Source organism: Phocoena phocoena, chromosome 2 (assembly GCF_963924675.1).
Source record: "Phocoena phocoena chromosome 2, mPhoPho1.1, whole genome shotgun sequence".
Taxonomy (NCBI): domain Eukaryota; kingdom Metazoa; phylum Chordata; class Mammalia; order Artiodactyla; family Phocoenidae; genus Phocoena; species Phocoena phocoena.
Window position 1 is genome coordinate 25,598,355 of NC_089220.1, and position 24,609 is coordinate 25,622,963.

Consider the following 24,609-nt stretch of genomic DNA (forward strand, 5'->3'; position numbering starts at 1 on the left):
GTTGAGGATCTCAAGGTATAATTATCCTAGATTTAGGGTGGACCCTAAATCCAATGACTAGTGTCCTTATAAGAAGAGGAGAGGACACAGAGACACACAGGGCAGAAGGCCATGTGTTGACAGAGGCAGAGATAGGAGGGATGTGTCTACAAGGCAAGGAACACCAGGAGCCTCCAGCAGCTGGAAGAGGCAAGGGAAGATTCTCCCCTGGAGGCTTCGGAAGGAGTGGGGCCCTGTGGGCACCTTGATTACAGACTTCTGGCTTCCTGCACTTGGGGAGAATAAATTTCTGTTGTCCTAAGCCACCCAGTTTGTGGTAATTAGTTAGGGTAGTCCTTGGAAACTAACTAAGGTCTGGAGCAGTGGGAAATGCACCACCCTGCCAACCCCAGGCTGGGAGTTTCCCTGACACTCACTTCTTGTGTGACCTTGGCAATTGTTTTCCCTCCCTAAGCCTCAGTTTCCTCACTTGTAACTAGAGAGGAGTAAACAACCTGCACAAGGCTCACCTGAGATTACCAAGCTGAATTTATTCAATTTATTTAAAGAAATACGGATTCCCAGGTGCCCTCCCACTGACCCCTGCCAAGGTGTGGTCATGTGTCAGGTAACTCTGACCCAGCAGGCAGGCGCCCACACCTGAGTGTCCATTTGGGCATCCCTGGAAGAGCAGGTTTCTGAGGAACCTTCCAGCTCTGGATCTATGCCAAAGAAGATTCTGAGAGAAGTCCATGAGGGTGGGTAGCTGCCTGCAGATCTGCTGTTGAAACAGAAGAGGCTAAGTGCCAAAAGGGTTTGTGGTGTGTTCTCACAGACGTGAAAACGATGGCAGAGACGGACACAAAATACCCGCAGATGCACAGACATCTTCGAAGGGAGGGGAGGAATGGTTGTCTCCAAAGCGGGGGGCGGGGGTGGGGGGGGTCCTTGGGGTCTGGTGGGCGGCACACAGCCTATCTGATGTCTATTGTCTGTAGGTTCTACATTTTTTTTACCTTGTGAACGTATGACTTAAAAAAGAATCAGGGCTTCCCTGGTGGCGCAGTGGTTGAGAGTCCGCCTGCCGATGCAGGGGACACGGGTTCGTGCCCCGGTCCGGGAAGATCCCACATGCCGCGGAGCAGCTGGGCCCGTGAGCCATGGCCGCTGAGCCTGTGCGTCCGGAGCCTGTGCTCCGCAACGGGAGAGGCCACAGCAGTGAGAGGCCCTCTTACCGCAAAAAAAAAAAAAAAAAAAAAAAAAAAAAATCAGTATGTTTTAAAACAAAAAGAAAAAAACCCTGGTGCTTGGAAATAAATGTTGAAGAAAGAGAAAGGCGTTCCTTTGTTCCTCCCTTCCCCCACTCGCTGCCAGCCCCCCGCCAGCAGTTCTGCCACTGGGTCTATTTGTGTGTTTGTCTATTTGTGTATTTGTCTGTTTGTCTGCTGCCTTCGGTGCCCTGTGCCCAGCGGGGGTGGGGTGGGGGTCCCAGGAGGGTGGGCTTGCTGCCCGGGATCCTCAAAGCTAGGAGTGGAGGATTCCACACACAGCGGTCAAATGTCTGCAGCAGAGGCTGAAAAGTAGCCCCAAGAGACAACACAATGGAGGTGCACGTTTAATGTGACAGCACAAAGCCTTGCACTCAATTATTGTTATTTTTATTAGCTAAAGTGCCAAATGAGTGGTGGAGACAGAAAGTCCTATGGATTCCAGGAGAGGAGAGAGAGCTGTGAACTGGATGGCAGGGAGGGCTTGATGGAGGAGGGAGTTTCCAAGCTGGACAGCCAAGGTCGGGGAGCTGACCAGGGAAGGGGGCGTTTGGCGCCTCCTGTGCACGGTCTTTCTAAGCGGCACATTTTAATGTGATATGTTGATGTGACGGTTGCTAAGACCAAGATGAAGAGACATCTGGAGCAGAGCTTCTCCAGCTCTTTGTGGTCAAGAGCAAATTGTTTTCTTTGTAATTTCTAAACAACAACCGGCCCCTATCAGAATGGCCATCATTTCAAAGTCTACATATAATAAATGCTGGAGAGGGTGTGGAGAAAAGGGAACCCTTGTACACTGCTGGTGGGAATGTAAATTGGTGCAGCCACTGTGGAAAACAGTATGGAGGTTCCTCAAAAAACTAGATTTCCCATATGATCCAGCAATTGTACTCCTGTGCGTATACCCAGACAAAACTATAATTCAAAAAGATACAGGCACCCCTATGTCCATAGCAGCACTATTTATAATAGCCAAGACATGGAAACAACCTAAATGTTCATCGACAGATGAATGCATAAAGATGTGGTATATATACACAATGGAATACTACTTAGCCATAAAAAAGAATGAAATAACGCCATTTGCAGAAACATGGATGGACCTGGAGATTATCATACTAAGTGAAGTAAGAAAGAGAAGGACAATTATCCTGTGATATCACTTATATGTGGAATCTAAAATACGATACAATGTACATATCTACGAAACAAAAACAGACTTACCGATATAGAGAACAGACTAGTGGTTGCCAAGGGGGAGGGGGTGGGGGAGGGAAGGACTGGGAGTGTGGGATTAGCAGCTGCAAACTAGTATATATAGGATGGATAAACAACAAGGTCCTACTGTATCGCTCAGGGAACTATGTTCAGTATCCTGTGATAAACCATACTGGAAAAAATATGAAAAAGAATATATACGTGTATAACTGTATCATTTTGCTGTACAGCAGAAATGAACGCAACATTGTAAATCAACTGGACTTCAATAAAATTTAAAAAAAATGACGGCTGTCTTCTTTTGTAAAATATAACACGAAAGAATTGCTGAAAAAAAATGAAACGAACAAGAAATACAGTTTTTTTAAATTGGATTTAACCGACATAAATTGACAGTCGAATTGCTAGGAAGGTATCTAAATGTTTGCAGACACTTTCTGTACTTGTCCCTGGGTCTGAGCAAGCAGTTTGCAGAAGGGCCCCCGATGGCACTTTGAGCAGCCTTGCGCCAGAGAGGTTCTCACAGGGCAAGAGGGGGAAAACTTCAGAGAAGATGGCCAGTGTGGGACCTTGAAGACGTGGCTTCCCAGCCCCCATCCTGCCCCTCCCACTTCCGGGCTTCTCCCCCCACATGTTATCTGACTACACTTCTGCTCGGAGCAGCCCCTGGGGAGCCAGGAGGCCCAGGCAGGGCTGTGTGGCATCCCGGCCTGTTAATAATTCAGAGTGCCTTCACACTGTGTTATTTAAATATTTTTTGACATTAGTCTGAAGGAGAGGCAGAGCCCTGAGTGGCGGGTGCAGGGTAGAGGAGGGGAAGCTGGCGGCAGCCTGTTTCTCCTGTACTCTCCGGGGAAACTTAGCCCTGCCCCGAGTTGCTGACCCCTCTCCACCAGCAAACATTCTGCCAGTCACCAGCCCGTCCTCTTTGGAAGGTGCTTTAGTAAACAGCTCTTGTATTGAGCATATTCCTTGGCGAGGGTCTCTCTCCAGCCCCCAAGCAGCTTGTCAAAGTGGGTCCTCTTACTGGGAAGTGCTGGAGAGCACAGCTATCCAGTCCAGTTATAGGACCAGTGATGTTAAACACCCAGCATTTGAGCCTCCTCCTGGGTTAGTACCTGGACAGCTGCCCAGCAGGCCTCCCTTAACTGGCTCTGTTAGGAAACAATTTATTAACTTGTTTCCCTGCTATGATGGGGACAATGACAGTAAGAATAAAGACAACCACCCTCTCTTGACTCTGAACCAGGTACTGAGCTCAGCACTCGACACCCATCCTCTTACCTAATTCTCATAACCCTTGGAAGGAAGTGTCTTATTCCCATTGTACAGACAAGCAAGCTGAGGCCCAAAGTTTTAAGTGGCCTGCTGAAGTCACACAGGTGGTCCGCGGTAGAGGCAGGTAAAGCCAGTTCTACCCGACTCTAAGCTCCCCTCTGGACCAGGGCGTGGAGGCCTGGAGTGAGCAGGGATGAGGAAGAGCCAGTGCAGAGGCTGCAGGTGAGCTTCTCTGAAAGGGGCTGGGCCAGGGACAGTGAAGAAAGCCAGGCTGCTGCGCGGCTGGGCAGCTCTTTCTGGTCTATGGGGAGAAGCTGGGGCTGAGAGCAACCACCATCCGCTCTGTTTCCTTGGAAGAGGAAGGAGGCGTCTCTCAGGCTCTCCCGTCCTCAGCTCTGGGCCCCAGCTCGCAGCGGAGGTTATGACCTCAGCACTGGCTCCTGGGGGAGGGTTTTACACTCCACTCTCTCCCTGGGGCCGTGAGACCACAGTCAAGCACTAGCTGACCAATGAGCCCTAGGACACTCCTCAGCATTCAAGCTGCAAGATGATGAATATCGACGCAGGCTTGAAGCTTTTACATTGTTTTAAAGGTTAAAGATGGGACATACGATCAGGCGAGACTAATTACCGCCTTCCTGTGCCCCCTTTTCCCATCACCCCCAGGACAGAGAAGGTCACTGGGTCAGGGAGGAAGAAGGTTGGGCACGAGGTGGGGAACTTGGTGTGGATCTTCTCACCTCCCCATTGGCTGGGCTGAATCATTGGGGCCTAGACACTAGGAGCCCCAGTTATGTTTGAACAACTAAGAGTGGAGGGACCAGCACCCTGCTTTCTGGCTGTAGCTCTGGGAAGGCAGACAGTGCCAGAAATCTAGCGATGGTTCCATGGGGTCCTGTGCAGCCCCACTGGGAGTCCCCAGACCCCTCCATGGGATGCACCCCTAGGTCTTTCTGCAGGAGCAAGGATGATGCAGAGGTGAGGCTAAGGGGCTGGCGGGGCCTGACATGGGAGGCAGGCCAAAGGACAGAGTGTGGACCGCACGGGGTAGATCAAAATTGAGCCATGGACCCCAACACACCCATCCTGGGAAACTGCCTGGACCCCCAGCGTTAGAACCAGCCCTGGAGGGGATGAGGATGCGGAGGGATTTCCTGATTTAATGGAGTTTAAGCATGAAACAATTTAGAAATCACTGCAGTGACTGGAAGTTTATCTGGAAGTTATTGAATTAAATTCTATGTTATCTGAGATGATAGAGGGGTGAATGTGACATGATAAAAATTAAGCTTAGTAATAGGAAAAAGAAAACTTACATGTTTGTGTGTCAGAGTATAAGGAATGTGGAATTATGTTCCTGGAAAACTGAGTCTAACCTTCCCCTGGAATTTCTGCGCTAAGGATCCCGGGAGGCTCAGCCTTCCTGCCCATCCCGGGATGATCTTCACGGATCTCCTGAAGCAAAGGGACCTTACGGGGTGACAACCTATGATTCACCTTCATGGTTCTTCCCTGCCAAGTGCAGGGTGTTCTTTCTGGCTCCTTCCGGGGGATGGAGAGAGAGACAAGCCCATGGGGGATGTATGTCCTCATGGTACCCAGTGCAGGGAAACCTAACACATATTGAACATCTGCTATGTTTCCGAACCTCATTAGACACGCACACGTCAGCTCAATTCCGCATGAAGAATAGATAGCACGTGCACATAAAAGTGATGAAGCGTAATTGACAGATGACCATGCTTGAACCCACTGTCGCTCAAGGACTACCCACGGCACTCCTTACCACAGCCTGTGAGGTGTGACTGTTCCCAGTTTACAGAGGAAGAAACGAATGCCAGTGAGGTCAAGGTCACGGACCAGCTGAGTTAAGATTTACCCACGTTGGTCTGACACCAAACACCCTGCCCTCTCTTTCCTCAGCTCTCATTCAGGGTCAGTCAGTCCCCCTGTGCTCTCGTCCTTAGGGCCGTAGACTCACCTCACTCCGAGGTGCCTGCACTCAGCTGATCACAGAGCCAGGAGGGACCCCGGAGCTCGGAGGCCGAGCTGGTCCCCCCTCCCCCCAGCCTCTGGGAGACCCTGCAGAGCCAGGGAAGCGAGGAACCAGCACGGGCTCAGTCTGTACCCTCTAGCAGCCAAATGTGAATTTAGCTTAAATATTAAATTAAATCTTAAATATTCTTTATTTATTTTTTCATCTGCGTCGGGTCTTAGTTGCGGCACGCGGGGTCTTCGTTGAAGCGTGTGGGCTTCTCTCTAGTTGCGGTACGTGGGTTCCAGAGCGCGTGGGCTCTGTAGTTGCGGCACGCGGGCTCTCTAGTTGAGGTGCGAACTCAGTAGTTGTGGCGCACGGGCCTAGCTGCCCTGCGGCATGTGGGATCTTAGTTCCCCAACCAGGGATCGAACCCGGGTCCCCTGCATTGAGAGGTGGATTCTTTACCACCGGACCATTAGGGCAGTCCCTGCATTGAGAGGTGGATTCTTTACCACCGGACCATTAGGGCAGTCCCTGCATTGAGAGGTGGATTCTTTACCACGGGACCATTAGGGCAGTCCCTGCATTGAGAGGTGGATTCTTTACCACGGGACCATTAGGGCAGTCCCTGCATTGAGAGGTGGATTCTTTACCACGGGACCATTAGGGCAGTCCCTGCATTGAGAGGTGGATTCTTTACCACGGGACCATTAGGGCAGTCCCTGCATTGAGAGGTGGATTCTTTACCACTGGACCATTAGGGCAGTCCCTGCATTGAGAGGTGGATTCTTTACCACCGGACCATTAGGGCAGTCCCTGCATTGAGAGGTGGATTCTTTACCACGGGACCATTAGGGCAGTCCCTGCATTGAGAGGTGGATTCTTTACCACCGGACCATTAGGGCAGTCCCTGCATTGAGAGGTGGATTCTTTACCACTGGACCATTAGGGCAGTCCCTGCATTGAGAGGTGGATTCTTTACCACTGGACCATTAGGGCAGTCCCTGCATTGAGAGGTGGATTCTTTACCACCGGACCATTAGGGCAGTCCCTGCATTGAGAGGTGGATTCTTTACCACGGGACCATTAGGGCAGTCCCTGCATTGAGAGGTGGATTCTTTACCACCGGACCATTAGGGCAGTCCCTGCATTGAGAGGTGGATTCTTTACCACGGGACCATTAGGGCAGTCCCGGCATTGAGAGGTGGATTCTTTACCACCGGACCATTAGGGCAGTCCCTGCATTGAGAGGTGGATTCTTTACCACGGGACCATTAGGGCAGTCCCCTGCATTGAGAGGTGGATTCTTTACCACGGGACCATTAGGGCAGTCCCGGCATTGAGAGGTGGATTCTTTACCACGGGACCATTAGGGCAGTCCCTGCATTGAGAGGTGGATTCTTTACCACGGGACCATTAGGGCAGTCCCGGCATTGAGAGGTGGATTCTTTACCACGGGACCATTAGGGCAGTCCCGGCATTGAGAGGTGGATTCTTTACCACGGGACCATTAGGGCAGTCCCGGCATTGAGAGGTGGATTCTTTACCACCGGACCATTAGGGCAGTCCCGGCATTGAGAGGTGGATTCTTTACCACGGGACCATTAGGGCAGTCCCGGCATTGAGAGGTGGATTCTTTACCACGGGACCATTAGGGCAGTCCCGGCATTGAGAGGTGGATTCTTTACCACGGGACCATTAGGGCAGTCCCGGCATTGAGAGGTGGATTCTTTACCACCGGACCATTAGGGCAGTCCCTGCATTGAGAGGTGGATTCTTTACCACCGGACCATTAGGGCAGTCCCGGCAACACCCATTTTGATCAGCTGTTTCTAACCCTAACCCACAAGGAGACTAGCACTGGCTGGTGTCAGGGAGACCAGGTGACAGGTGGGAGTGATCAGCGGTGAAAGGTGTAGAGCTCATGGCTGAAGGTCTGGGGCCAAGAGTCAGGCCTCAGGCAGGAACAGAGGTCAAGATAGGAGGGGAGTACAGTTGCGGGGAAGCTGTGCTCAGGGAAAACTGAGTCAGGGTTTCTGAGAAGCAGGCAATGGGGGGGGCCAGTGGAGGGCAAAGTGTCGTCTGGTCAGGTAGGAGTGGCTGGCAGAGTCGCCCTCCAGGGAAGGCAGAGAGGACTGTGCTTGGCTTTCCGACTTTAAAGGTCCTGTGGATGTAGAGGCCCTTCTGGGAGACCCTCTTATTCTTCAAGGAGATGAGGAATGAAGATTGGTGCTCTGCAGGTTTGGAGACTTGGTAAACCTGGAGGTGAGTCAGGGTATTCCTGGATTCTTTTGACGACGTTAGGCACCTGGAATCAGGGTCCTTCAGCGAAGGTTCACCTGGCCTCTGGGAATGTGGTGAAGACGTGGTACTGAGAAAGGCGAGGGAAGAAGGCCGCCTCCACCGTGCTGGGGGCCCGGGGAGCTCTTCCCAGGACACGTCCACATCCAGCTTGCTAACACCCCGAGTCTGAGAACCAGGCCTGGGATTGCTGCTGGGCCGTGGGAACATGGGGGAATGCAGCTCGGGCCAGGGGTGGGCAGAGTTACCGCCGTGGAAAAGGGCAGGGTCGGCATCGGGAGTGCATCCTCGCAGCCAGGCATGGCGCCAAGCCCCTCCAAGTCCCTGGTGACGACCACGTTCACAGCGACCCTGGGAGGGGGCGATCAGCTCCCGTTTAGATGTCACGCTCTGACCAGGGTCCTGCGGCCAGTCAGTGGCAAAGCTGGGCTCTGACTCCTGACCCGCTTCGTGCCGTTGGCGCCCTGTCCGGGATGGGCCTCGCAAAGCTGGAGGTCCTGGTAGCAAAGCCTGCCCAGGACATGGTTTTGAAACTGTCCTGTGAGCAGAGTTCATCTACCCTTTTTGCCCCCTTCCTTCCTCCCCTGCAGAAGCAAGTCTTGCTGCCAGCAGTTTGACCGAATTCCCTCCCTCGCCCTTTTCTCTGGGTTTTACTTGAGGTCAGCTGGCCACAGCTTCCCACAGATGTGAAAAATGAAAGGCTGCCATGAGTCCCAGCCTCTCCCGGCCTCTGAGAAAATTTGCATCTTAATGGAGAGAGGATTAGCGGCCTGGGATCCTGGGAGATGCCGGGGTAGGAGTCTCTGGTGGCCCAGTTCTCAGCCTCGGGGACAGAAGATGGGGGTGCTGGGGCAGGCCCTGCCCGGGGCTCCTGGCTCACGCCTGGCCAACTCTGCCAGGAAGGGCAGACTCCGCTGGGCTGGCTTCTGAGAACTGGGCCAGGCTCCAGGCTGGGCCTCAGCAGATCCCCAAGGCTCAAGCCTCACCACTTCCCCCATGACACACACAGGGCTGGGCCTCCTCTCCACCCTCTTCCGTGGAGCCTGGCCCTGGCTGGGGACCCACGACCAGCTCCTTTTCTGCTAGTTCATTTCCCAGCACCATCGGCCCCGGGAGCGAGGGCGCTGTGTGTGTGTGTGTGGGGGGGGGGGGGGGGGGGGCGCGGGAGCGGCTGGCCAGCCTCTAGGAGGTGGAAACCAGGCGTCGGCGGCCCCCGCAGGCTGGCTCAGGCTGAGACAGCGAGGCAGGCAGGTGGGGCAGCATTCTGGAGGAATTTCTGAATTACCTACTGGCTGGAGCCCAGAGGCCAGAGCGGTCCTGGGCCGGCCCAGCTGGCCGAGGCCCCTGAAGAGCCTTCTTCCTGGCTCTGAGGCCTCACCACCTCCCGCCGGAGTCTCTGCCCGCCTGCCTCTGAACCGCGGCGTGAGAACTCCAACCCGAAGGGCGGGGGGTCAGTGCCCCCCCTCCCCTCTCCTGGGGAGACAACCAGGGCCTAAGGGGGAGAGACGTGTCCTTCCCTGACCCCTGCCCTCACCTGCAAGCTTTTGAGGTCAGGGCTGTTCTTCATCTCTCCTTTCTTCCAGAATCACAGCTTCCATCTGGCCAAAGTCAAGAGGAGGCCTCTAGTCTCATCTCCACTGGAGCTGTTGCGGGGAGGTGATGGGTTGGCTGCTACAGCTCTCCCCAGTTCTGCCCCCCAGACAGGAAGGCCCTTTGTGTGTCAATGTCCTCTCCCTCAGACAGGACGGGCCACATGGTCTGTGGGGTTTTTGTTAAGAATTTTAAGAGAGTGACAGCAGAGCATAAAACCAAGTCCCAGGCCATTCTAAGTCCGGCCCTGTGTGACGGTACAGGCTGCAGCCATAACACCAGCCCTGCTCCCAGAAAATCCTTGGCCCTCCTCAGCCCCACTCCATCTCTCTCCTGGACCACGTCTTTGAGAACTTGGCCGGAAGGCAGGTCTGAGCAGACATCTCCCAGTTCTGCTTCTTCACGTCTGACACCGTCCTCAGTGGCAGTGTCTGATGCCCCACCCTGACCTTCCTCCCAGGGAAACTGAGGCAGCAGGAAGGCCTGGGGACTCACCACCCTGTGTCCTACCACCCAACCCAGACGACTGGGGAGGGACGGTGGTGGCGGCTGAGTCCGGGGCTCCCCTCAGCCGCCCATGGTGTGCCAACCCCAGGGCTCTGGGTGGGGCTCGAGAAGATCCCCTCCACCCCCCGGCCTTCTGTTCCCAACAGTGCCATCCCCCCCGAGGGGCGGGCGGGAGCGGGGACGTTCAGGGCTGCTTTGCTGGCTCCAGACCAGGCATCCGCACAGCCAGGCCCCGTTGCTTGTCCTTTGTCTCCACCGCACAGCGGCTGGCTCAGCCATTACCTGGCAGGGTGACTGCCTTGGGGGACAGTGGGGCCTGGGTCCAGGAGTGTCCTGCTTGGGAACTGCGCTGGGCTCTGCTAGCAGCAGGTAGGCTGAGGTCAGGGAGGAGGCAGGAAACCCCACCTGCAGTGGCGGGGAAAGGCCAGGTCCAGAGGGACCACGGCTCTGCCCTGGCAGCCCCTCAGCCCACAGCCTGGGCGAGACACTCCCGCCTGCAGCTTCGTCCCCAGGCTCCCACCAGTCTCAGGGACGAGAAAGCCCACCACCCTCCAGTTAGGGTGCACTTAGGGCTTGGCGAGGGGCCCAAGCCGTCGGTGTGCAGGGTCCCATGCATTCTCACAAAAGCCATAGGAGGTAGGTCCTATTATTATAAGTGAGAGTCAGATTAGCTGAGAAGCGGGTTCCAGGCCACAGGGCTGCCACGTTTTCCCCTGTGCTGCTTTCCTTTGCGGAAGTCATCGTGGTGGCAACGTTTGTGTGGCTGTCTGTTCAACGTGCGCCTCCCCGTTCGGGCTTAAGCTCCACGTCACTGAGTAGCGCTGCCCTTTGAATTCACATGTGGTCCATGACACACACAGGGCCTGGCACATAGTAAGACCCCCATAAAGAACAGGGGAAGGAGGGAAGGAGGGGGTTGAGTCAGGATTGCAACACAGGTTGGCCTGACGTCCCGCCCACACCCCTACCACCTAGCTGCACTGCCTCCGTCTAACCCGCTCTCCCTTGACATACTTCTGCTGGGCCAGAGTAGGGCCGGATGGGGCCCTGCATCCGCCCAGGCTGGGAAGTAGGCAGGACTGAGTTTGGCTCCGTGAAAGGAGTCACCCTGTCCACGCCCCATCAGGGGTCCTTACTACTGAGGCTCTGGGGAGGCTCTCCTTCATGGGACACCCCACTGGGCCGGCTGGTTCCTGACAGATTTATTGCCTCCCCAGCCCTGTGAGGCTGGGTGGCAGGGAGTGTGTCACCAGGGAGGCCTCTTCTGGAAGAAACACCTGTGTTGATCTCCCAGTGAGCAATCCGGTCCTCAGCTTTCCCGGTGCCCTTGGAACACCATAGGGTTCTTTCTGATTCCAGAGATTGGCTGGAGCCGCAGCCTCGGGGCCAGTACTTCCGCCATCTGGAGCATCTATGGGTGTTCACCCTAGACGTGTTTGCAGCGGGCGCTGCCAGGCTGCCGGGCGGTGTGTCTGCAGGAACCGTTCTCGGGAAACCTCACGGCTGGGCCGCTGAGAGCAAGGATCTGTTCACTCTTCTCCCATCCTTTGACTGGATCCACTCAATATCTCTGAGGTCCCCCCCGCTCTGTCCCAGTCACGGTGCTAAGCATGGAGAGCCATGCGTGGACAGCTCAGCCCAGACTCCAGGGGCTGACAGTCCAGCTGGGGAGGGCCATGTGTCACCAGTGGACGTGCAGAGTGATGGTGAGTGCAGGGAACCCGGGGAGGGTGGCCGGTACCTCCCAGGAGGCTTTGGGCTGCAGGCACCTCAGAGGGTGGAGCCCTGCTGAGAGGTTGGATATTTAGTGGCCACGCCCCCATCCCTTTCTTCTGTCACCTTTGCCCTCAGCCCACCTGTGCTCCCCTCGTCCCGCCCACCTCCACACACTGTTCTTGGGAAAGGCTTGGGGGTGAGTCTTTTTGGCTTGGCCATTTTCCTCAACTGCCTTCCAAAAACCCCCATTCTGGGGCCCCCTCTTCCTCCCCAGTCTCTCCCCCTTGGTCCCTTCTGCTGGTTCTTCTTCTCACAGACCTCGCTAAGGATTCTGGAGACCCCCAGGACTCAGGCCTTTGTCCCTTCACTTCCCTCTGCACTCAGACCCTCAGGGACCTCATCTGGTCTTGTGCCGTTCAATATTATCTATATAACGTCCAGGACTTGCAAACACGCCCCCGTCCAGGCCCCTCCTCCAAGCCCAGGCTTGGACTCCAACACCTGCTCCACTCCCCTCTGCAATGTCTAATAGACATCCCTAAACTAATTCCCAGTTTTCTCTCTCTCCACCCCCGACACCCAAATCTACTCCAGCAGAGTTCCCCTCAGCCAGCTCAGTGATGAGACTTCATTCCTCCAGATGCAGGGGGCCTGAGCCAGCGGGCCATGTGATGCCTCTCTTTCTCGCACAGCCAGTGCCCCACCCGATGGGGAACAAGGTTGGTGCCACCTTTAGACACATCCAGGGTCCGCCCACACCCATCACCCCACCACTTCCTCCTTCAGATCTTGCCTCCATCGTTGCAATAGTCTCTCAGTGGATTTTCCTGATCCCGTCTTTAAATCCCTAAAGCCTATTCTTAACACAGCAGCCAGAACACCCTTTTCAAAGACGTCGGAGTCTGGCCCTCCTCTGCCCCAAACCCTGCAAGGGCCCATCTCGCTCACACCCACGTTGCCCACAGGCCTCAAGACCCCACTTGATCGGGCCCTGCTCCAACCTCACCTCCCTCTATGCTCTCCTTCCCTGTCTGCTCCAGCCTTGGGCTGCCTTACTGAGCCTTAGAGGCCCCAGGCTGGCTCCTGTCCTGGGGCCTGTGTTCAGCCTGAAGAGCTCTTCCCCCAGATCCACATGGCTCTCCCTCACTGCCTTCAAGCTGTTGCTCAGATACCGCCCCTCACCCGTTTAAAATCATAACTTCCCCCACCCCTAGCAAGGACCCTCCTGAACCACCATACGCCGCTCTATTTTTTCACCCATAGTACTTATTATCTTCTAACACTGTATATGATTCACTTATTTATTATATTTATTACTTGTGGTCAGTCTCTTCCTGCTAGAATGTAAACGCTGTGTAAAGGATGGGTTTTATCATTTTTATTCATTGATGTATCCCAAACATACCCACAACAGCACCAGACACCTAGTAAGCCCTTAATAAATGTTTATTGAATTTAATTGAAGTCACTTACACTTTAGTGTAAATAAATGTACGTTTTCCCTCCACCTTACGTTGTAAGTTTTTCCCACTAATTCAAGAAGGGTTTTTCCCCTGCATCACAGTGCTCTTGGGAAAAGTATTTGTCGGGGGCGGGGGGGCCGTGAGTTTTATAGTCTTGAAGTAACACTGAGTGGATGGAGGACCCACGGTGGAACCAGGACTCATGGAAGGAGAAGCCGGGAGAGCTGCCTGCTGCCTCCCAAAAGGCAGGGTGTGGAGGTGGCAGCCTTTTGGGTGTGACAGAGAGAAAAGCGACAGCGCCTCACACGTGTTCATGGTGTGACTACAAATGATTGCTCCAAGGACAGTGGTGAGGAGGGAGGTGCAGAGGACCAGACAAGGGCAAATCCTCGGGGTTGAGTCCTCCAGCCCGTTTTCATGGCAAGATGGGCTCAGGAAGCAAACTGGACTCTGCATCAGCAAGGTGTCTGTTCTCTGCGGGATGACCTGCAGAAGCTACTCAGCGGGGCCCCCTTGCAAGGCCACGGGGTGGATTTGATGTTTATGCCATTGTCAGCTTTTTAAAATGTGTCATTTATTGTGATTTTTTTCGTCATTCTAAATATACATCTACTTTCTATACCTAACATTATATTTGTAAATTTGTGTATATATATATATATATATATATATATATATATATGTAAAGAAGGTCCCCAGATTGTATAATCTCAGGCTCCAAGAACCTGCATCTTCCCCTGAGGGGGCAGATTGAGGGTTCTGGCCCGGGCTCCGCTGGTGTCGCTGAGGCCAGCTGCATTGCTGCCTTTTTCAGGTACCTAAAAAGAATTCGATTTCCCTGAGCCAGTTTGGAGTCCTGTTTTCTTAGAGCTGAAGCCGCTGTGCGGAGTCAGAGGACTTGTGGGATTGGAGCGCCCTCTGCTGGAAAAATCGAGGTACAGCCGGGAGAGCGGTACACGCCAGGAGTGGCTGCATTGAAACCCCACTATCAGGATTTTGGCAAGAAAGCAGGCGGGTCTGGGGGTTAGTACGCAGGCAAGCCCCTCCTGTTGGGCATGGACACATTCAAGTACACACACCGTGTCCTGTAATTCAAATGCGAGCATGCTTTTGTGTACACGTGTTCCATTTCCACTGCACCTGAGGTAACACCGCCTGGGAACAGCTGCAGTGCTATTCTGACCCTAACCTCCCGGAGGCAGCATCAGACCCCACAGGTTAAGGGCTCGGTCCCCCACAGACTGCTCCCACTTTGCTGCCAGCTACAAGTGGGGTTCCCCCAGGACACCTGCACTTCTGACTAGCCAGCTACAACATAGGGGGTTCCCATCAAACTCCTCAGGTTTGGTAATTCACTGCAGTGACTCACAGAACTCACTGAAGGTGCTACACTGATGCTGGCAGCTTTATTATAAAGGTTATGACTCAGGAGCAGCCACATGAAGAGACATGCAGGGCAAGATCTGGGAGGGAGGCAGAGCTTCTGTGCCCTTTCCCTGTGGAGTTGAGGCAAGTCACCTCCCAGGAAGCTCCCCTGGACCCTGGCGTCCAGCGTTTTCACTGGGGTTTCATTACTTTTCATTATGCAGGCATGACTGATTGAACACTGGCTAGTGAGTGAGCTCAATCTCCAGCTCCCCGTCCTTCTATTGGCTGAAAGTCCCAACATCTGCTTACATGGTTGGTGTTTCCAGGAAGCTGTCTAGGTAGGGGCCCACCCTGGGTCACCTCGTTAGCATCACGAAGACACTCCTGTCACTCAGGAAATCCCAAGGGTTTTGAGGCATATGCCAGGAACTGGGAAAAAGACCTGTTATGCTCTTGATTATACGGTAGCATGTGGACACATGCGCAAGGGCTAGTCTCATTCAGCCTGGGCACACAGAAACAAGTCAGCCCCACCCCAGCTCATCCACAGACCCACTAAGAGGTGGCAAAACAACACAGCAGCCCCCCACCCCAGGGGTCACACCACTGTCCCTTCTTAAAAGGACCCGCTGAGCCCCAGAGAAGCCCCCTCCATCCCACACCACCCTCGGTTTCCCTTCCCCTCCAGGATGTCTGCTTCCTGGAGGAGAGCTGTTCCTTTCCTCTAGTTCAAGGCCACTGGTTGGCAGCCAGTGTTTAGGACACAGGCTTGCCTTGCCAATCATTGTTTTCTTTTGTTTAGAACCAAACCAAGCGAAACCAATCCCAAGCCCCTGCTTGGCAAGGCAGCCTGGTCCCCTGAGGACAGACACTGCCGCTGCCACTGCAGCCACATACCGGAGGCTGCAGCGTGCACTGCTGACCTGCAGGCCTGGCACCCAGAACCACGCCCACCAGCGTCACCGCTGCCCCTGCTCAGGGACTCCATCCAGCTGCAAAGCCACAGCTGCTGGAGGAAGCTCTCCGTGGTCCTTGCTTCTTCGGAGGCTGGCCCCTGAACCGAGCCCAGAGACTGCGTGTCTGGTGTTGGCATGAGCCTACGTCCCAGCTGCAAGTCCCAGCTGCCCCTCTCAGGACCTGTAAACTGGCGCACTCCCAGCCCAGGAAGGGGATTCAGACCTCAGGAGCCAAGCAAAAGGCCAGATGTCCACTGCACCCCGGCATTGCCCACACAGTGCTGCTGGCCCCTGGCCCTCCCACTTCCCTCCGACTTGTAAGATTCTGGGCAAATTCTTTCGATTTCATGCAAGTTTTAAGCCAAAGCCCAAGGTTGGAATGCCTCCCACGGTGTTTCAAAGACCCAGTAGTTGGGTGTTTCAAAGATGGCTGCTCAGTTTGGCCCCTAACGCCCACCTGGACCTCAATCTCCCCGCACTTCTCCCTCATAGGAGAGGAACTCCACGGTCATGAGGTCACGCTTACATTAAGCACTTACGGTGTACCAGGCCTGGGGCTCAGTGTTTCACATGCAACTCTGCGGGGGGGCAGGGGTACCATTATCATCAATATATACAGATAAGGAAATTGAGATTCAGGAAGGTTGAGTGACTAGCTCAAGGTCACAGAGCTGATCATTGGTGAAGCCAGACAGAATTCAAACCGAGAACTGTCGAATGACAAAATTTGCATGCTCAACCGCTTTACGGTTCTGGCACACAGAGGTATTCCACGCTCTTCCTTCTCATCTCCCATCTTACCTCCCCTGGCTCAATTTCTGAGCAACATAGTGGGCAGGGAGGGCGCACCAACCTGACCTTGAGAATTCAGTCACATACAGCATCATCAACTCTGCCTTTGCTTCCCTCCCCACTGGCCAGTCCAGCCTGGCCTGGAGCTCATGCTTCTTACCAATTGAGTTATTTTTCTGTTTCTTACAGAAATGATGTAAACAGAGAAAATGCACTTAAACTTCTCCCTGTAGATACAAAGCTGCACAGAAGCGACCGAGGGGCAGGGGAGCACGGTGGTTAAGACCTCAGGGAGCCAGGGTCATATTGCCTGGGTCTGCATCTCAGCCTTGCCGCTTACTAGCAGAAGGCTTTGGGCGAGATGCTTAACTTCTCCATGCCTGTGTTTCCCCAGCCGTAAAATGGGGATGATTACAGACCTCACTGCATAGGGTCCCTGTGAGGACGCATAGAGTTAGCGCACGTATATCAGGAGAAAACCATAATTCGAAAAGACACACGCACCCCAATGTTCATTGCAGCACTGTTTACGATAGCCAGGACATGGAAGCAACCTAAATGTCCATTGACAGAGGAGTGGATAAAGAAGATGTGGTACATATATACGCAATGGAATATTACTCAGCCATAAAAAAGAACAAAATATTGCCACTTGCAGCAACTTGGATGGATCTAGAGATTGTCATACTAAGTGAAGTAAGTCAGACAAAGAAAACCAAATAACATATGATATCACCTGTGTGTGGAATCTTTAAAAAAATGGTACAAATGAACTTATTTACAAAACAGAAATAGACTCACAGATGTAGAAAACCAGGGGAGAAAGGGAGGGGAGAGGGATAAATTGGGAGATTGGGATTGACATACACACACTACTATATATAAAATAGGTAATTCATAAGGACCTACTGTATAGCACAGGGAACTCTGCTCAGTACCCTGTAATGACCTGTACGGGAAAAGAACCTAAAAAAGAGTGCATATATGTATATGTATCTGTATATACGTAACAGATTCACTTTGCTGTACACCTGAAACTAACACAACACTGTAAATCAACTAAACTCCAATAAAAATTAAAACAAAACAGAGAGTTAGTGCACAAAGCCAAACTGAGCTGGGCATGCAAGGAGGGCATGCCCAGGGTACCATTCCCTGGCACTGCAGCTGACCCCCTTTGGTGCTGGGCTCATGGGCCAGCGCCTCTGGGCCATCTTTGACCTGACAGCCTCTCCTACTCCTGCAAGGCCCCTCTCCCTCCACTTTGGTCTTCAGTTCCTGCTGGGGTCCTGGCTGCAGCCTCCTGACATGGCAAGCTGATAAAGCACGACTCAGCCCATTGTCAGTGGGCGTGTTCCTTGTGCAGTACCCTCACCCGAGGGAGGGGACTGAATGTTTAGAGAGCTTGTGCTAAGCGCTGGATTTTCTTCCTCACAACAAGAGTGCGAGGTAGCTGTGAGTAACTTTGATTCATAATGAGGACACCAAGCCTTGGACAGGTCTGCCCAGGTGTCAGGCTGCTAGACCCTTTGGGGCTGTGATTTCATGTCAGGCTCCGTGGGGGCAGAAGTTTAGGAGATCAGGGAAAGGGCATAGGAAGGACTGCAAAGCAGTCTGATGGGAGCACAACCTTCAGGTGGATTTTGGAGCTGACGTGACACCTAGTGGCCACAAGTAGAAACTACTCCACAGTAGGGCAGGTTCCAGGGCAACCCGCAGACAGGCAGGGTTCTGGCTGGGCCTACGTGATGCGGGGTGGCAAGTGTCAAGGGGTGGCCTGGAGGGTCGGGGATGGTGGCTTCCCCATATCTCCATCATTCCGCCAAAGCTACCCAAACAAAAAAAAACATTTGATGAGAAAATGTGCTGCTTTTTCTATTAAAGATGAAGAAAAGCATCTTGAGAAAACTTGCTGTTTTTATTGATCCCTAATCTATAGTCCATAACAAATTTTGATACTTCATAGCCTAATAATCTTCAGGGTTCCACCCAGACACCAGTAATTATTGAATGCTCAGTTACGGGCATGGACTTGATGGAGAATTTTATAGATTATAATAAACTTAAAAGACAGGCTCCCTCAAAGGGATTTGATTTATTTCGGGAGTCGGAGCAAAGACATCTACATACCCTGATGAGTAGGGTGGATGTGAGTTTCAGCTCACAAGCTCTTTATTGCATTTCTTTACTTTCTTTTCATCATCCTAATTTTGACTGAGTCCATACAACCGTCCAAGGAAAATTCAACTTCAAGTTAAGACTTTGAATAAGGGAAGGGAGGGGAAATATGCTGTGGGGAGGGGGACACAGATTATTTCAAATAATGATTCTGCCAGGAGTGAGAAGTTTTTGCATCATCTCCACTCTCGATGAAGAAACAAAGTGAAGCCTGAGGGCTGGTACCTTGATTCCCAGATGCCATTCCAGCACTTCACTGGTGTTCCAAAGTGTGGGTTCCTGGGCACCCCCCAAACTCTCCCAGCTTTCCACCACTTGCCCAAAACAATTGCCAAGTGAATGAGGTTTTCCATTTCACAGGTGTTTTTTATTGAGCACTTACTATGAGCAGGCACTGTGCAGGTGCAAAGGAGGCGCACAAGACACTTCCTGCCCTTGTCCATCCCAAGGGTGACTGGCAAGGTTAATCAAAATCCTTGAAGGTACCCATGCCCCCCACCTGCTCAGTATATGCTGTTCTTGGCTAAACCTTCTCATCTTTTGCTAAGCTCCCCATGCCTCCCCAGTTTTCCAAGGAATTTTACAAAGAAATGCAGAATGGCAGATCCCTAGAACAGATGGGGATCCCTTTTTTCAGCTGTCCCACATTTCAGGTGGAACCATGAAGCTCCAAGTTCAGGTGGCCAGCTCCTGCCGGGCCACGGCTAGATGCCAGTTCCCTGAGCTCTCTCCATGTGACCCCCTGGCATTTGCTTCTAAAGGCCCCTGTCCTCATTTCCTGAGCATCTGTTCCCTCTGCCACTGCCTCCTGAATCTCAGCAATCTCCCCCTGACACAGTTTACAAGCACTGTGATGACGGCTTTTGTGCGCTGACCTTCTCCCCACCGCTCTCTTCCACCACCTAGCAACCCCACGCTCTCCCAATTTGTTCTTTTGGCTCTTAACGAGGCCACCAAGGACGTGCCCCCTAAAACAGAAGGGTGCTCCCTGGGGGAAGGGCATGCCACCAGTAGCCCGGAGACCCAAGCTAGACTTTATTTCCTCGCTCACAGCCTTGGTGTCTTTCCGCCGAGGTTTCAGCCAGCTCTCCACCTCGTTCCAGCCACAAGCCAACGTGCCAGGAGTTCTCTGTCACTGAGGCTTCTTTCCAGACCAGACGTGTTGCTATGGCTTCGTCATTTTCAAGAAACTGGTTTGAAAGGTAAGGGGATAATGCTGACCACCAACGTAGCCCCGTGGCTGATCGACAAGAGTGTTGGGACAGGCTCGAGTCCAAGCAAGACCATTTGTAAACCCATCTCTCATCTCGGCAGAGTGTTGAACGTGGTGAGGTTCGACGTCAGCACAGGGATGGGGATGGGTTTACGCTGTGGGCAGGGCTTTGGTAGCAGACACACTTGATTGCAAGTACGTGGGAAAAGCTATGGAAACGTGCACCTGGGATTGTTCACGAGCGCCCTCTGGGAGGCAGCAGGGGCTGTGGGGGCAGGTAAAAGAGGCCCTTCACTTTCTCCCTGGTATACTTCTGTGGATTTAGAATTTTTACAAGTAGATATTATTTGTATCAAAAAATGACGATGAAAAAATCATGCAACAGTAAAAATGACGACCCTGCTCTTCAATTGGAACCAACAGAGCTGCAGTGTGTGACCTGAGGGGAACTTGAGGTGCCCACAAGAGCTCCCCGCTTGGGTCCTGAGACCCCAGTTCTGCCTCTCCATGGCCACGTGACCTCATCTGCAAAGCTGGAGGGTTGCTGGACCTGGACTCCTGACCTCTGCCCTGTGCTCTTTCCCACCAGCATCCCGAGGAACGGGAAGCCGTACTTCAGGGAGGGCAGGCGGGGAGGTCCAGGACGCAGGCACAGAGTAAGGGGGCCTGGGGCGGTGTGCAAGCCTGAGCCACCCTGCGGGTGTCGGGGGTGCTTGCCGGATGATGGTGTCACTCCTGAATGACAGCATCGTGTACCAGCCCCTTATGTGCATTGTCTCCACTTGATTCTTAAGAGAGTCTCTCAGGTGCTGTGGTTATCACCCCATTCTAAAGACTTGGAGACTGAGAGCTCTGCGCACGGCTGCACCCTTACTAGCTAGGGCAGGGTTGCAGCTGGGTCAGTCTGTGCGGTGGTTTCTCCACACATGAGAGATGCTGATGGGGGCAAGGACAGAGGTATTGGGAGAAGGCTGTGGGGCAGGACCAGATGGGGGCCTCCTCTGACAGACTCCTTAGGGATTCCATGAGACGACAGGCCGCAGGGCCTTATGGACCAGCCTGCACACCAGCAGGGTTCTGCAGCCTCGGCGAGGAGGAGTGGGTCCTGGGACCACGCAGACCGGGGTGCTAAAGCTTGGCGTGATACCAGTGCCCGTTGGGCGCTGTGAGAATTCAGGCACCCGTCTGGTGACTGGCGGAGCACCTGGCACGTGGTAAGGGCTCATGGATGTTGGTTGCTCTTATGACCATTATCATGGTCCTTTCCGAGCTCTTCAAGGAGTTCAGCCTAAGTCATAACCTGCCTGGTTGCCTAAACTCCAGCAGTGTTGAAAGACCTGCAGTTCCTCAGTGCACCGTGCTGGCCCACACTTCGGGCTTGGTACTTGCCGTCCTCTGTCCTCTTGTTTGTCTGTGACACCCCCTTCCCCCCAGTGATACCTCCTCTTTGGGCCACTGTGATACCTGTACACGCCCCCAACTGCCCCTCTCGCCACACCAGGGCCTAACCATTTGCTGTTTGCGTCACCTCCTATCTGCTACAGGGCGGCCCCAGGAGCCAGGGTGCCTTAGAGGGAACCGGGGGCCTGCCCAGGGCAGAAGCGTAGCCCAGATAGGGCCGGACGGCGGGGCTGGGCTGACCTGAAGTCCACCATATCTGTCTTCTCACCCAGCTTCTTTATCAGCTCCCTGACTTGGTACCGGTTTATGGGGACCTTGTTCTGCTGAGGAAGCATATAGAACATGCAAGGTCAATGGAGCTCTCTGCTCCCCCCAGACCTCTCCCGTCTCCCCCCCCACCCACACACCCCCACAATGCCTCACTGCCCTTGGGACCACGGCTGGGAACAGTTTCCTCAGTTCAGAAGAAACTGAACCCACACCATGCAGGGCAGGAATAAGCGTCCCCGCCCATGTCTGTGGGCCACTGCCCGGACTCCAGAGCCCCTCTTTTCTCTGGGGAGCAGTAGGGGTGAAGGAGATGGGGACCCAGCTGGAGTAGGCGGCGACTTTGCAGCATGGGAAGTTCGTCCTTACCTCCCTGCTACCGAGTCTGGCCGGCCCTCTTTACCACGGGCCTGGCACTGAGGGTCTTATCCCCCCACCTGGACTCCCATGAAGTCCTATTCTTGCAGGGCCTGTCCTTCCTAGGGCTGCCCTGGTGACAGACCTCTTCATGCTTGCATTTCAGGGGGCCCTCAGCACCTCCATCATACCCCACGTGTGAAGGTGTGGGATTTCAGGCAAGATGATAGGGCCAAAGGTGAAATACTGGGGTTTGGGGATGTGGTCTCTTCTCCCACTCCCTTTTAAAATCTGCCCAGTGGCCACATGCAATGGGAGAAAGACCTAGGAGATGAAGAATGTGTGTCTTCAGGCAGCATCTTGGGTCACCAGTGGCACCCGGACGTACAGTACAGAGAATGACTTCAGCAGGCAGTGGAAGGAGGCCTTAGGTGTCCCTCTGGGTCTAGATAAAGCCGTGGATGAGTTGGCTTCTCACAGCCAATCCCCAGGAGCTCTTTGAGGTGCTCATGCTGTGTCCTGTCTGTCTCTCACACACACACCCCTGCGCGTGCACACATAGTGCCTGCGTCCACTAGGAATCCACACACCTGTATCATAGCTTTCCGGAACTCGCCCACAGGCATCGTCATCTTTCCACTAGGGTTCAAGCTCCTGAAGAAGTCCAGGACTGAGATTTTGTGTTGGTCTGCATAGCTCTGAGAGAAGCAGGAGACACCAGGAGCCTTGTAATATCTATACCAACTCCCCCCAACACCCGCCCCCCGCCCCAGCTTCCCCCCCCCGCCCGCCCAGACCGAGGTCTGAGGTCAGGCAGAGCCACACGCCACGATGCTTCCGTGTCCGCCCCACCCGCACTGAGCAGGCTCTCCTCCCATTCCACGCTCCACAGGCGGAAGGACTGGAGTCAACACTGCTGAGCGAACTGCGGGAACAGTTTGGAGGGAATAGGGCGGTGATCATGTTTACGTGTATTATTTAGTTTTGAAGTTGTCCTGCTCAGACTAGCAGAGATGGTGCTCTATGTACGTGGGTGGGCTGTTGTTAAGTCAGAGACCAAAAGACCGAACCGCAGCCAGGTAGTGGGACAGGCAGGACAGGCTCCCGGTGTTCACAGAATTCTCATCGTTTTATACGAATACTTATATGGAGACATACTGTGTTAGAGTATTTAAAAATAATATTTCACTGTTTTCAATTCAAAGATATTCCCTACTCACATTTTAAGGAAAGTATAGATTAATAGAAAGAAGAAAATTAAAAATAACCCATAAATCCAGCCCCACCATCCAGAGGTAGCACCTTGATGTATATTTTTTCATCTACCTGTCTGTCTGTCTATCTATATATCTACCTGTCTATCTATCTATCTATTAAACATAGTGTTTTATAAAGTGTACAGTATTAATATATTGTGAATTTTCCAATACTATTAAAATATTCTTTTGGGTCCTTTTTTAGTATCTTTTTGTTTCTTTTCCCTTCTGACTCTCGAAAGGCCATAGGCAAGGCCCAGCTTTCTCGAGAGATATTTCTGCAGACACCCTGCTCACAGAGGAAGTCCTTGGGGATCAGTCCCTGGTCCCTGCTCTCCTCTCCCCACACTTCCCTCTCTGGTGTGCGCTGCCTACACCAGCCCACCCCGGGGTGAATCCCACCTACGCTTCCAGTTCTGCATCCCCAGCAGCTGCTCGCAAGTCCATGCTGAACCCCACCGACACCTCAATCCTACACGTCTAAAGCAAACCTCAGTCAGCTGAATTCTGCAATCTGTTACTGAGTGCTGCGGCAGATACCATGGGCGGGCTCTCAACACCCACTCCGCTTCCTTCACAGCCCGCCTCTCTATAACACAGAGGCTGGAAAACTAAAAACCAGAATTCCCCAAGCCCCCTTGAAGCTACGGGTCAGAATGGGATGGGTTTCGCCAAGCCCTTGGGTGATGCATATGTGTGACCCTTGTGATCTGGAGAGAGCAGGCTGCCGGCAGCCATGGGGGTGCCTTCCGAATTCAGCGGGCAATCCCTGATTTGGCGGCTTCCTGACCTAGGCAGAAGCAGCAGTCGTCCTGGCTAGCCAGTTGGGGTGTCTGGGGAGCCATTTCTGGAATCTAAACGTAGAGTCTTTCTTCAGCCCTCCTAATGTCTCTGGGGTCTATCGCTGGTAATAGATTCCTCTTTGCTTAACCTAGCGGAGTGGATTCTGTGGTCAGCAACTAAGAGCCTTGATGGGCATAAGGGCCTGTTAACTTTGGTAGGTGCTTTTGATAAGACCCAACATAGCTCCTGCCCTGGAGGAGTTCAGAGTCTTGTGGTGAAAGGGTGAAGGAGAGGGCTGCAGGAGCGTGTGGCAAGGGCATATACTCTTGACCAGGAAACCTGACAAGGGTTGCCCGAGGACGTGACACTCCGGTGCAGACCTAGAGAGTGAGGAGGAGTGAGTGAGACACAGAGGAAGGGTGTTTAGGCAGAGGGACTCAGAGTTAATGTTAAGAGAGAACTGATGCAAAAAGGAATGGGGAGGGACTTCCCTGGTGGCGCAGCGGTTAAGAATCCGCCTGCCGATGCAGGAGACACTTGTTCGAGCCCTGGTCCGGGAAGATCCCACGTGCCGCAGAGCAACTAAGCCCGTGCGCCACAACTACTGAGCCTGCACTCTAGAGCCCACGAGCCAAAACTACTGAGCCCACGTGCCACAGCTACTAAAGCCTGCACGCCAGAGCCCGTGCTCCACAACAAGGGAAGCCACCACAATGAGAAGCCCGCGCACTCCAAGGGAG

General features: G+C 53.4%; 1 protein-coding gene across 1 annotated transcript in view; it reads right to left on the reverse strand.

Moving 5' to 3' along the window:
• Window positions 1-24,609, reverse strand: part of LRRC74A (leucine rich repeat containing 74A) — a 77,953-nt gene that overhangs the window by 27,544 nt on the left and 25,800 nt on the right. The window contains exons 12-13 of the mRNA XM_065871647.1: window positions 22,421-22,528; window positions 21,447-21,529 (exon numbers count right to left, since the gene is read on the reverse strand). Of these exons, the coding sequence (XP_065727719.1) occupies window positions 21,447-21,529; window positions 22,421-22,528 (191 nt within the window). The remainder of the gene's footprint in view (window positions 1-21,446; window positions 21,530-22,420; window positions 22,529-24,609) is intronic.